This window comes from Primulina tabacum, chromosome 10 (assembly GCF_025594145.1).
Source record: "Primulina tabacum isolate GXHZ01 chromosome 10, ASM2559414v2, whole genome shotgun sequence".
In the NCBI taxonomy this organism is placed as follows: Eukaryota; Viridiplantae; Streptophyta; class Magnoliopsida; order Lamiales; family Gesneriaceae; genus Primulina; species Primulina tabacum.
In genome coordinates, this window is record NC_134559.1 from 8,427,656 (window position 1) to 8,441,976 (window position 14,321).

A 14,321-nucleotide genomic window follows, 5' to 3' on the forward strand; every position below is an offset into this window, starting at 1 on the left:
TTTGAAGAGAACAAACCTCCATATTTGTTAGCAAGTCTTGCAATTTTTCATGGCGACATCTCCAGGAATTATTATCTGTACGATCTCCTAATTCTTGGGCAGCTAAATTGTCACTCTCGGCCACCAGAATTCCATTGCAACTTTTCACTGTGAAAATAATCATATGGAGTTAGCAATGACAATGGACCAGATCGAAACTCGACCCCGTATTAAACACATCCCGATAGGCTGATTTAGACCCGCCTAAACAGGTCCCAAGTGAGTCTGGAGAGGGTCCCGCTTTAGCCAAACCCCATACATATATATATAAATAATATAATTATAATTTTTGTATTTATTTAATAATAAATATTTAATTCATAATTTTATTTTATAATATTTTAATATTGAAATAAATATATTTAATATGAAAACATATCACTACACATTTTTTGTTAATAATTAATTGAATAAAAATTGATAATTATTTTTTTTGTAAATATTATTAATAAAAAATTTGAAAATCATTTTAATCATTAATTAATTTTTAAATGTTTTTATTTTGTATTTGAAAAAAAAAATTAAAATAAATTTGACGGGTCCACGAGTCCAATTAGATTGGAACCGTCGGATTCACGGTCGGGAGAAATAAAAAACAAACCAAAGCAGAATTAAACCAAACTATTTCAACGAAGGAAATGAATTGAACCACCAAATCAGATATGAAGTTTTATGATCGAAATCTATGCTTTACATTTTATAGCATTGTATGAAAAAACAGTGTCATATCAATAATTTTGAATGTTTCATGGAAAGAACAAATAAAGGCTAATTGTCTTTTAACTACACCAAGGTACTCTAGAGCTACCAAGTTATGGCGAAACAGAGATCATTTGTTTGCCTATGGCGAAACATCCGAATGATCAACGCCGCAGTGTTTTTCAGGCTACGGAGCCTGTATGCTGTTCACGGCGTATTGCCTTCCGTCCGGACCATAGACCGTCACGGTATGCCTCGCTTGATATCCTCGTTAGGATTCAACCGTATGTGTTTGAGAAGTTTTTTTTTATCAGCTTCTTCGGCAACATTAGCCTGCACAGTTGTTGCTTTACTGCATACATCACTAGCGGCGAATTGCGTTCGAATAGGCACGCTGAACAGGCCTATCAACTCTTTGTATTTAGGCAACGATGGTTGGGTCCATGGCCGTGATTCCTCGGTTCTGATAGCAGATGATGGACCGGGACTGGCTCTTGAAGTGCATGCAGGTTGATCTAATGCCCTTGGACCGGGCTCGACTAGTGAAGTGGATGGTTGATTATCTGATTCCCCAGATGATGAACCGGGCCTGACTCTTTTGACTCGTAATTTCATGCCCCGGAATTCACCTTCCAATCTTTGAGCAACGATTCTCTTGAGTTGTTCTGCTTTTTTTATTGTTTCTTGATCCAAGTTATTTTCGCATGTCAATGCCATCAGATCCAAAGCCCCATCGATCATGGCAACATCTAATTCAATATACTCACCGGCAACACGAACGAAAGCCGCCATCAATCAGTCGCTAGTGTTTCTGCAAGCAAACAAAAATTCCTTATCAAAAGATCGAATCATATTTTCTCAAAAGAAAATTGTGATGATATTCTAAATAATTTCAAGAACAACGAGAATTTCTTAAGAATTAATCGGTCAATTTCAAAGGGGCTAGGGTGTTGACAGAAGATCTTAACCCTTCACAATTGGACTTCAAAATACACTATATAAAAAATTAGAGATAAAAACACAAAACCCATAAGCAAAAACCCTAAAATTGATATATAATTAATTACACACGCATACTTATAAAATTCACGTACCTTTTATTCTTCTTCAAGAAAAGAGAACTGGTTTTCTTGGGTTTACTCCACCGCGAACATTCGGAGAACATGGGAGTAAAATCGAAAAAAGAAGGGAGACTTTGTGATGAATAAGTTCGGTGTAAAAGTAAATTTGTATGTGTGTGTATCAGTATGCAATATTATATATGGAAGGTTTTTAATTAATTAGAATGCAGGGTTTTTTATTATTAACTTTTTTAAAAATATATATTTTAAAAATAATTTGAGTGGAGAGGTTATGCAAAACATCAAAATTTAGAGCGGACGTTGTCTATGTGGTAATTTGGGCAGCTTTCGTTGCCTCTGACAGTTGACGCTGCTCAGTTTTATTACCTTATTCGTCTTCAAAACTTTCGCAATTTCTAAAATTATTTACATGCTATTTCTTTCTTTTTTTTTATACTTTTTCCATCCAAAATTTTTTTGTCAGTTTATTTAAATTTTTCCCTATATCCGAAATTTTTTCTTCCAAATGACTACTATCGATGTGTTTTTATATTTTGGTGGTCACGTTATTGTCGGGAATGGATCGGTTGAATCTACTATTCCTTATATTAGATCGATACGAGTAATACGATGTATTACTTTGTTAGAGTTTATTCAAACTGTACATAAAATGTTAACAATCAATCCAATGAAATTTACTATGAAGTTATCAATAAAATATATATTTATGGAGAGATCATTTTGTTATGAAATTCAAATTAATCTTGTTGATGATGACGCTTTAGAGTTTACAATGCAATGTCTCAATGTGCATATGTTGCATTTATTCGTGGAAACAAATCCAATTGATCATCTTGTTAGTTATGGTGATGAACATGAATCATCTGTTCCACACATGTTCGATTCAGGATTCAATAACCAACCTAATACTTCTACATATGGGGCTTTTCATGATCCAGAAGCCTATGTTGCACATGTCACTGAAGGATTAAGCAATATATATTTTGAGTGTGGAAGTGGATTGTGGGATCAATATATGACCGACTCGTCTAAACCAAATCCAGAAAGTCATAATTTTGTAGTAAACAGAGCTAGTTTAGATATGAAAGCTTGTTGTCCAGATATCACCATTAGTGATGATGTTTGTAGAAGTGATACTGGACTAAAGATGTCACATAGCGATTTTGAAGATGAAGAAGAAGTGAATGTGGACGAACATGTGAATACGCATGCTAATCCTGATGAGGGGACATCATCTCGGCAACCACATTGTGACAAGTTGCATAGGCAAGTTGTGCCATTTCTTTTTAGCACTTCTGAAATGCCATCATTTTTCAATAAATTTTTCGGGGAAAAGCCTCATGATTCTGTTGGTGTACTTTCTGGAATGTGAACAAGCTACTATAATCCGGAGAGAGGAGAATTATGCGTAAATATGCTTTTTAAAGATAAAGAAAGATCTGATTACATATGTGAATGATTATTCTGTTAGAGTTGCAAGGCGTGAGTATCATGTTATGGATAGCACGTGCATTTTGTGGAAATTAAGGTACAAAATGATTCTTCTACGATCATAGGTCAATGGGGGCCTTCGAGGTTTTTTCAAGTAGAAAATAGTTTATTAGAAAATAACAAAATATGGCGGGCCTCACACATGTATATCTACCAATGTCGGTACATATTATCACAACTTGAACAGTGATATGGTAGCACAAACGCTATTGGGAGTCGTACGATGTGATCTTTCGTACGATATTAAGTATATCATGAAAAATGTGAAAGATAAATATGAATATCAAATCTCGTATATGAAATCATGATAAAGTTTGAAATGCGCAGTGAATTGCTTATGGTGAATGAGTGAGCTCATTGCAACTACTTCCAAAATATATGCATGACACGTCCAAATATAATCAGGAAAAAATTGTGGAGTGGAAGCATCTCAGATCAAACACCGAAGTGATGAAGACATTGAACTATGTTTTCTGTGAATTCAATTCGTGCATAGATGGGTTTCGGTACTGTCGAAAAATTATTATTGTCGACGGTACACATTTATTATAAGGTCTAGAAATTCAAACGATGTAACCTGGCTGCGTGCGAATCTAGAGTTTTATTAAAATGCTTATTTAATAGTTTTTAAATGCATGTTTTTTACATGAATATGTGTTTTATTTCATGAATTACTAGATTTCATTTATTTAGGTTTTTAGCAGTATTCCACGCTCGAACGAGGAATGGAGACCGGTGACAGTTAAAGAAAAATATTTTTATTAAATAATTATTTTTAATTATTTAATATATGATGTATTTATTAAGAATTTTCGAAAATTAGCCTTTTAAGATATTTTTATATGTTGAGCTGTATTTTAAATCGGTATATTCTATTTTTATCGAAGCGTATGACTTTTTTAATAGTTCGAGTAATATTTTTAAAAGTGTACCTAAACGAAATATTTTACGTGCGCGTTTTCGGGCCTGGTGGGCCTGTATTAGTAGGAGTTTTGGATTTAGATCTTTAACCTCTTTTACATCAAAACTTGGCCCATTCTTTTAATTTTTTTTCATTATTTTCTTTACCCTAACCCTAGCCCCCTCCCACCTCCGTTGGCCACCCCTTCTCTGTCAAAAATTAGCAGCAGCTTTGGCTCTCATTTTTGCAAGAAAATTCGATAGAAACGTGGCTTAGTCCTCCGGTATTCGTCCCTCGCTTCGTTGTTCATCGTTTTGCATACGTTTCATCATTAAGGCACACTTGATTCCCTTCTTTTCACATTGATCACATCATAATATGTATTTTGAATTGCGTTTGCTTGATAATTAATAGAGCTGCTGAAGAGAATCATTTTTACATGATTTCCACAAGAAAATATGCATTGTTCTTGTCATGCTCACGTATTTGGGATGTGGTTGAAGGGCCTGCCTGGATCGAGTTGTAGGGGACTCAAACATGTCTGATTTATGGCATCTAGATGTTGAGATCGAAGTGGGATCATGCTCATGTAAGGATCGATCGGACATTCATGTTTCGGGTTAGAGTTTTTGGGTCGATTGATTGTTTCAAGTGTGCAGCGGTGCAAGGGATATTTCAAGACATGGAGTAGACCCTGGTAGGTCTGAGACGCGGCTTGGAGTGGCTCGTGCTGGTTTTGGGCTAGGAATAAATCGAGGAAGCTAGACGTGGTTAGGGCTCGACTTTGAGATGTTCGTGATATCATATTCTTGCTGTCTGTTGTTGTCGAGGGTGATTCATTCGGTCTCATTCTTCAGATGGTGATGCTTGTGACTGAGTGGTCAAATTTTCTTTTGTTCTCTATTTTTTTGTTTATAGTAAATTGATTTATTGTTGTTTCTGTAACGAAATGTAACAGCTTGCAATTAGTACCAAGTCTTCAGATGAAATTTCTAGCATGTTACTCGACTCTATACCCGCCAAAAGAGTCATATTTTAATATAAATGATTTTATTGGTTATTGAGGTTGATTATCTTTGTTAACAATCTCTAACAGGATTCTAGCACCCTTTGCAAAATCTATCGGTAAAGGAAATAGTTTATTCACCCCCCTCCTTCTAAACTCTACATCGATCCCCAACAGTTCGGGTGTATCTCGTGTATTCGAGAGTATAGGTTTGAGGATCATGGCTAGGGCAACGCATGAAGGTTTGGTTGTGGTCTAGGGTAGGTTGGTTCGAGCCTGGTCCGGGCCGAGTGAGCGTAGGATGGCTTGGTTTTGAGGTGGAAATTTGAGGTTTTTGCTCGCAGGATTGGTGCCGCAGCACTGCCCTTTCAGTGCCACAGAGCTTGAGCCTCGGCTCTTGTAGCGCCGCAGCGCTGATGCATGGCGCCTAGGCGCTTACAAGCACCGCAGCGCTACTCGGCCAGCACCTAGGCGGTAGTCCTGCACTTGAGAGTTAATGATTTTGACGAGTATGATTTGTTTTGGGTGTTGATATGTCAATATGTTCAAGGTTATTGACGCTTTAATTGGGTAATATATGCTTTTGTTAGGAGCCTTTGAAATAAGGTTTAAGTTTGGTTAAGTTCGGACTAAAACGAGGACTCCGGTGTATGAGTTTTAAGAGAATTATAGAAGTTAAGATTGTGTAAAACCCCATAAAATATCGTATGATTAAGTAAGCAATGCACGATTGTGTGAAGAATTTCCTACATAATTAAAACTAAATTTTCTGATCGCTTAACTCTTACAATGTTACAAACAGTTTTGGAAGAAATTTCTGATGACATATGTATTGTTTGTAAGTAGAGAACACTGAAATCTTCTGTAACTCGATTTTCTGTTATTCTGAAATAAGTTGTCAAAATAATAAATTAACATTAAATATTATAATAAGAAAAAAAATTACACATATAAAATTTAATTAAAAATTTTAATAAGCATAAATTAAAAAAAATATTTAATATATGTACAAAATAAAAAAATCAATCTTCACATTTCATATAAACAAATACTTGTTCTTCTTTTTTTGTTTGATTATTAATACTCTTCCTTCCCCTTATTTATAATAAGAAAATTTTTGTCCCGAAATTCAGCGTCCGCTTACATTAAAAAAGCTACAGTGAACGTTGAACCCTGCAAATGCAGGTCCGCCACATTTGGTGGCGTTTTGCCCCGACAGATTATTTTTAAAATACATATTTTTAAAATTATTATTAAAAAAACCCTAGAATGCAAGTTATATAGCAAATATTAATTTTAAATTTATTTTTAATAAAGTACACCAACAAACCAAATATAAATTAAGATATATAATTTGTGATATATATAGTTATTTAGTTTTAAAAGTTTGGTAAATATATTTTTTTACTATTTATACAATCTTTTAGATTTTAAAGTTTAAAATATATTATTCATTATATTATAAATGTGTGTGTTTATTTAAACAGAGTTTTTATCATATTTATAAAGTTCTCGTCAAAAGAATTGCTACAAAATTAAAAGAAATATTAATTAGCATTAATTTATTCACATAAATTTTTTTTTAAAATTTTAATTTGATATTCCTTGAAAATATAAACAACATTTAAATATATACATGTGATATATCATTTCATTTAAATTCGATTATTATTTTGTGTTACTATTATATATTTAGTTATCATACTCTCTGTCATATAAAATAAAATATAAAATATTTTATATACTATTACATTTTCTAAGTTTTTAAAAGACTATCATTGTGAATTTTGATGTATTGATTGTATGTAAATTGTTGTTGTTGTTATTATTATGTATCTTAATTAGAATTTTAACATTAATATTTTTTAACATGTTGTAAAAATAATTTAAAAATTTATCAAAATTTATTAATATAATAAATAATTAAAAATTGAATTATTTAAATATATATATTTATTTTTAAAAATTTTATTGACAAAATAATTTATGATTTTTTAGATATATTTTTTATTAGTAACAGTTCAACTTAGCCAAGATAAAAAAAAAATCAATTTAATGTCATAGGATTTTTATCCTTATTTAAGCGTTATCTAAAATGTTATACATATTTTATATAATAATTTTTTAATAATAACATTTAAAATTTAAATATATTCATTATATTATATCAATAATTTTAAAAAAAATTCAAACACTAATACTTACTAATTTTATTTATTAATTATATAAAATAACATTTCGTGCATCGTCACAGATAAAATACTAGTTTGTATATTATAACAGTATTCTGATACGACCGTCGGGTTAGATCTTCTGAACGATTGGATCCTTTTTTAAGGTATATAAGTTTGATAACTAATTGAAAATATTGTTTATTTGAAATTGTTACATGGAGATGAGTTTTAGATATCAATAGTGGCCCATAATGGGATAGATTAAAAATGAGCCCAAGTGGTAGCACCGCCCGAATAAAAGAAGTTTTATGGGGTCCATTATAAGTGGAAGACCAAATCCAAAGGTCTATTAAAAAGTAAAATTTGTCATTTCAATTTTGGTTCTAGGTTAAATTAATCGTTTAAACTTTGTTCAATTTACGTACTTGTAATATATATGAAGACATATTTCTCAATATCATCACAAATTTGTAGTAGTTTATTATACATCATATCATAGGGCAAAAAATATTTGACTCGATTTATATTAGTTTTTACGATTACATGTGTATCTACTTTACGTCGTTTGACAGATTATTTTATTATACTTTAATAATTTATAAAATTGATCTTTTATCATAATTAATCAAATGAAGTAATTTTTTCACAAAATTAAGTCATTTTTATTAATTTAATCATTTATTAAAATAATAACAACAACAAAAATAATGATGATGATAATGAAAGTAGTCGGTGATGATGGTGTTATTACTTATTATTATTATTAATTGATTTATTTTTTAAAGATAATTTATTATCTTTCTTGATATACTTGTGTTTTGCAAATACACTTGATTTACACCAAGTCTAGATGACAACAATTACGAATATATATATTTGTTTAGACTGACATTTGAATTTTATATGATTTGGAATCTGGAGTCTTTCTAGCCATCAACTGATTGGACTATGGCTTTGAGCCTTCTTTTGTCCCTTCAACAACTTTGTACGGTGCGCACAATACAGCCGTGTAACCAAATTTGGCCGTCAGTGCACTCAAGATTTGCAGAAAGCACTTCCAGAGCTTCGATCGATCTCATCGTCGATCAACATTCAGAAATTCCTGGTTCCTACATAAAGTCTCTCACTATTGTTGTGGTCTCAAATTCAGCAGACTTTCCTACGTACCCTCATTCGGGTATTTTGCGAACAAAAAAATATATATATATATATAACGATATATGTATATATATATACTGGTTCAACTCAATGCATGAAGAACGGACGTAAAAATTTGAGAAGTATATCCAACACATAACATAACCATTAAAATTTATTCAAATATAGGATATGAAAAAAAGAAAGGCACGCTTCGTAGATCTATCGACGTGATGGCCACACTGATTCAAAAATGGTCAAGTTTTCAAACATATTTAGGCTACTTCAAACAAAATAAAAAGGAAAAAATATCATAGGATCTGCTGATATTGAAAAATATCAACATGTGAATTGTGAGCTTTGAGAAAAACATATCACAATAAATTATATGAAGCGCGATCTATGCAGGTCAATGTTGAAAAATTCCTTGGTGGAAGAGCAACTTTTACCTTTGTTAAATCCCGATGAAAATATCTCGATCTGTTGATACTGGCATACTGTATGACATTCATAGTTTGGAAAATTCTCTAACATATTCGTTATTTTTGTTACATCATGAATGCATTAGAGTACTTTAATGTTATGCTTTTGATTCACTATGTGTTTAATTTAGTGGAGTTTCTTGCATGGATATTTTGTTATCTTGGTGTTAATTTTTCACGTTTGCTATCTATTCTATTTAGTCGAGTTTCTTGCATGGATTTTTGTTTGTCTTGTAATCTTATTTTTTTTGTTCGTTATTGATACTCACGGAAAATTTTGGGGTCCGCTTCCAGCAAGTGTCACTAGTCCAGACGCAGGTTTTGAAATTACCCTGAGCCTGAAATCACAAATATGATAGCTAGAAGGGGGCAAGGAGGGTGTTCTGACGTAGCCCCTCCGATGCTCAAGTCAGAGACTGAGGATATATGGGGGACGCAGCTAAGGGCACTGCTGAAAATAATATAGTGAATGAATAATTAGACACCCAAATCTCGTATTTATAGGAATATACATGGGCCCTTGATGGGCCTGTCTTCCATTTGGGCTAGGGATGGGCCAGGAGTAGTGGGTCCATCCATGGGGTATCACCAGTCTCCCCTTTTCGAGTCGAACTGAATCACAGGTTCGAAGTTCGATTAGTTGTGTGGTCCTCGGGTTATCGAGTGCGAGTTGGGCATTTTCTTCCAGCCGTCCGTTAGTCTCCAAAAATTTGGAAACAAATCACATCGCAATCCTGCTTTGAAAGGAAAGATTTGGTTGGACCTCCCCTATAAATAGAGGTTACCTTCTTATTTCATTCTCACTTTTCCCACAAAAAATTCATCTGCAATTCACTCACCAGCTCTTCTCCACCCATGCCTCACCTACGCGTTAACCCTAGCGCCCTCTCATAATCACCTCGCCGTTACCTTCGCACGCAGCCCCGGCCACCGCCTGGTTCGAGCTCGGCGCGCGCCCAATCCCAGCGCCTTGCCCAAGCTTCAGCCTCGCTCCAGCCATTGTCTCGCCCACCAGCCCATCGCCTCGCCCCAGCCCCATCGCCTCGCCCCAGCCCCAGCCCCAGCCCCACCGCCTCACCCCAGCCACGCTCCCCATCGCCTCGCCTCAGCCCCAGCGCCTCGCCCCAGCCCCATCGCCTCGACAGCGAACAGCGCCACGCTCCACCAGCCTAGCGCGCACGCTCACCAAGCGCCACGCCCAAGCGCACGCTCTCCCAACCTAGCGCGCATGCTCGCCAAGCGCCACGCCCCGGCCCCATCGCCTCGACAGCGCACAGCGCCACGCTCGCCCAGCGCCATGCCCGATCCACTGCCTCATCCCACTTCACGCACGCCCAAGGCCAGCGCTTCGCTCAGCGTGCCTCGATAGCGCATGCTCGCCCATCGGCTCATCCTTGTGGATTTTTTAGTATTCCTTCACGTCTCTTCCAGGTCAGTTCTCTCTTTTTGCTGTTTGATTATCCATAAGACTTATGTCTTCATCCGATTCCGAGTCTAGTTCCTCGAGTGGTTCCGAGAGGTTTAGCGAGTCTAGAGGGTCTAGCGGGTCTGACGAGAGTAGGACTTTCCTAGCAGATCCTGAATTTACCCTTGATTCTCATGAGGAGGAAGTCGTCACCCATAGTCGCCCTGGCAAATAAGTTTGCCATGTGACCAACAGATGAACATATCTGACGCAGATAACCTAATGTACGGTCATTTGTCATCCAACATCCCTCTTGGTAGCGAGTCAAAACTTAGGACTTTGTGGCACATTCCTCTCTCCCCCTGTTCAACTGCGGGCGAACTCGTGTGAGGTGTGAGTTCAACTTGAAGTACCACATCTCTAGTCTTCCAACTTCCCATTGTTCCAGCCATTTTGGCTAGAGTGTCCGTCTTTTTATTTTCTTACTTGGGAATCTGTTCAAATGTAATCTCAGTGAATTTCTCTCTGACTCTGTCCACTTCTTGAGCATACTCAATAAGTTTTTCATCTTTCACATCATACATTCCCTTCATCTGTTGTGCTACCAACTGTGAGTCAGAAAAAATAAGTACCCGGGTAGCTCTCACGTTTCTGGCTGCTCGAAGTCCTGCCAACACAGCCTCATACTCTGCCTCATTGTTGGATGCTCGAAAGTCCAACCTTACAGCTAACTTCACTTCCTCCCCAGCTGGTGAAATCAGTACTATCCCCACCCCACTTCCATCCTTCGATGAGAAACCATCCACATATACCTTCCAAGGGTCTTCATTCTCCTGATGCACGGTCTCAGCCAGAAAATCGGCTAAGGCTTGTGCTTTGATAGCTGTTCTTGGCTCATACTGGATGTCATACTCTCCCAACTCAGTAGTCCATTTTACCAAACAGCCAGACATATCTGAATAAGTTAAGATCTTCCCCAATGGACTGTTGGTGAGCACCACAATTGGATGAGATAGGAAGTAGAGTCTCAAACGTCTTGCAGTCATCACTAAGGCTAAAGTCAATTTTTCAACCCTGAGTAACTTATCTCCGCCTCCTTGAGTGCATGTGAAACATAATAGACTGGTTGTTGAGTTGATCCCTCCAGCTTGACAAGGACCGAACTCACAGCTTCCTCGGTGGCAGATAAATATACCCACAAAGGCTCACCTGCTGCCGGTTTGGCCAGGACAGGCAGCTCAGCAAGGTACTTTTTCGATTCTCCAAAAGCTTTCTCGCAGGCTGGATCTCATTCAAACTTTTTTGCCTTCCGCAAAGTCTGGAAGAACGGTAAGCTTCTGTGAGCAGATCTCGAGATAAACCTCGCCAGCTGCGATCCTCCCTGTCAACTGCTGAACATCTTTGGGTCCCCGAGGAGAGACCATATCTTGGATAGCTTGAACTTTCTCGGGGTTGGCCTCAATCCCCCTCTCAGTCACCATATAACCCAAAAACTTTCCACTCCTCACCCCGAAGATACACTTCTGAGGATTCAACTTCAGCCCGTAGGATTTGAGGGTGGCAAAGGTTTCCACCAAATCAGGTATGAGCTGGGCCGAGTCTTTTGATTTTACCATGATGTCGTCCACATACACTTCGACATTCCTTCCCACCTGCTCAGAAAATAACTCATCCATCAGTCTTTGATACGTGGCTCCTGCATTTTTGAGTCCGAATGGCATGACCACGTAGCAGAAAGTTCCTTCAGAGGTGATGAAGCTCACTTTATCTTGGTCATCCACAGCTAAGGGCATTTGGTGATATCTCTGATAAGCATCCAACATAAACAGATATTGATGTCCCGCTGTGGATTTCACCAACTGATCTATCCGGGGCAGCGGATAACAATCTTTAGGGCACGCCTTATTAAGGACTTTGAAGTTCACACACATCCTCCATTTCCCTGAACTCTTTGGAACAAGGACGACATTCGAGAGCCAAGTAGGAAATTGTACCTCTCGAATGTGCCCAGCCTTGAGCAACTCTCCCACGTCATTCTTTATAACTCTATCTTTCTCGGGCTCGAAGTGTCTTTTTTTTTTGTTTCACGGGACAAGAATTCGGTAAGATGCTCAATCGGTGTTCTGCTACATCTTGGCTCGTCCCTGTGAGCTCTTGGGCTGTCCAAGCGAACCCGCTGAGATTAGCTTGTAAACAAGTAATGAGTTCTTCCCTGACCTTTGGGTCAAGGTCAGGGGCTATTCTGAGCGTCATCTCATCGTACCCCAATGTCACAATCTCCGGCTTTTCATCCATCACCTCCCGAACCTACCTCACTACCACGGGCAACCCGCTTCGCCCCCTTCTAATCATATTGACCTCCACATGCGCCATCTTCCCCTCTTCTTTCATTATTCCTTCATAACATCGTCGCGCAACTTTCTGGTCTCCACACAAGACTCCCACTTCCTTTCCCACAGGAAATTTCAACTTCTGATGATATGTGGAAGCTACAGCTCTGAAGTCTTTTAAGGCCGGCCGTCCCAGGATTCCATTATATGATGAGGGGGTATCCACCACGGTAAATGTTATCATTTTGTTACCCGCCGAGGGTCATGTCAAAAAGATAGGGGAAGAGTAATCTGACCCAGCGACGGAATGGCATGTCCTGCAAACCCATATAGAGGAGTAGAGATCGGTTCGAACTCAAATTCTTCCACTTTCATCTGATCCAAAGTGCACTTGAACAAGATATTCACAGAGCTTCCATTATCAATAAAGATTCGTGCCACATCGTAATTGGCAACGGTAGTCGTCACCACCAAGGCATCGTTATGTGGAGCCACAATGCCTCGGAGGTCTTCCGGCCCAAAACTGATGGCAGGATCCTGGGGTAGGTCTGGACCCTTAGATATTTCAAAATTTTCCAACCTCCTCCCATGCGCTTTTCGAGCTCGCCCGGAATCTCTATCAGTAGCACCCCCCGAGATCATGTGAATCATTCCTCTCGTGGGGTGGTTATCTTCGTCTGCTCTCATCCTCGGCTAGACAGGTTCCCGAGGAACATCCTGACCCCGCATTTCTCTTCTCGGCTCTCCGACCCTCTGATTGATCCAAGGAGGACCTCGACTTCGCCTAAGAGATGGGCGAGGTTTCTATCGGTCCTCGGATGAGGATCCCTCTCATCTGTCCATCGGAGGCATCCTAACACCGCCCTACACTCTCTGCGACTTCTCCCACCTCCCCTCTGGCTCCCTCACCTCCATTACCTTATCGCGATTCCTGCTCAAAGGGACATGTGATGAGAATTGTCCTCTACTTCTATTTCTGTTTTCCTCCTTCTCCCCTGAACCTCTCTTCCTATGTCCTCTCTCTCCTCCCTCCATCCTACTTCCCCTGAGCTGCTGCTCCGTCCTTCTATACTGTTGGGCATCTTCTAAATTTACATACTTCTCCGCCCGAGCTAGCAAGTCATCATAGCTCGACGGAGGTTTCTTGACCAGTGATTTAAAAAACTCCCCTCCTCTCAGGCCTTTGGTTAAAGCACTTATCATGATGTCCGGGTTAGCCACTGGTATCTCCAGTGCTGCATTGTTAAAATGCTGGACAAATTCTCGCAAAGTCTCGGACTCATGTTGCTTCATCACAAACATGCTCAAATAATTTTTCTGGTGCCTCTTGCTGCTAGCGAATTGGTGCAAGAAGGCAGCTGAGAAATCCTCAAAAGAACGTATGGAGTTAGGCTGCAAGGTGTTAAATCACTGCTGGGCTGACCTCATCAACGTGCCCAAAAACACCCTGCATTTCACTCCATCTGTATACTGATGCAACATAGCCGCGTTCTCAAATCTCCCCAAATGCTCTTTCGGGTCGGTATGTCCATCGTATTCTCCAACATTTGGTTGTCAGAAACTCGGGGGAAGTCT

The 14,321-nt window shown here is 38.2% G+C and overlaps 2 protein-coding genes across 2 annotated transcripts; both read right to left on the bottom strand.

The window, feature by feature from the left end:
- Positions 1–10,898: 10,898 nt before the first annotated feature.
- Positions 10,899–11,462, bottom strand: LOC142504887 (uncharacterized). Its single transcript, XM_075617731.1, has one exon. The coding sequence runs from the start codon at positions 11,460–11,462 to the stop codon at positions 10,899–10,901; it is 564 nt and encodes a 187-aa protein (XP_075473846.1).
- Positions 11,463–13,013: 1,551 nt separating this feature from the next.
- On the bottom strand, positions 13,014–13,433 carry LOC142504888 (uncharacterized). Its single transcript, XM_075617733.1, has one exon. It carries the CDS (start codon positions 13,431–13,433, stop codon positions 13,014–13,016), a length of 420 nt encoding a protein of 139 aa, XP_075473848.1.
- Between the last annotated feature and the right edge of the window lie 888 nt (positions 13,434–14,321).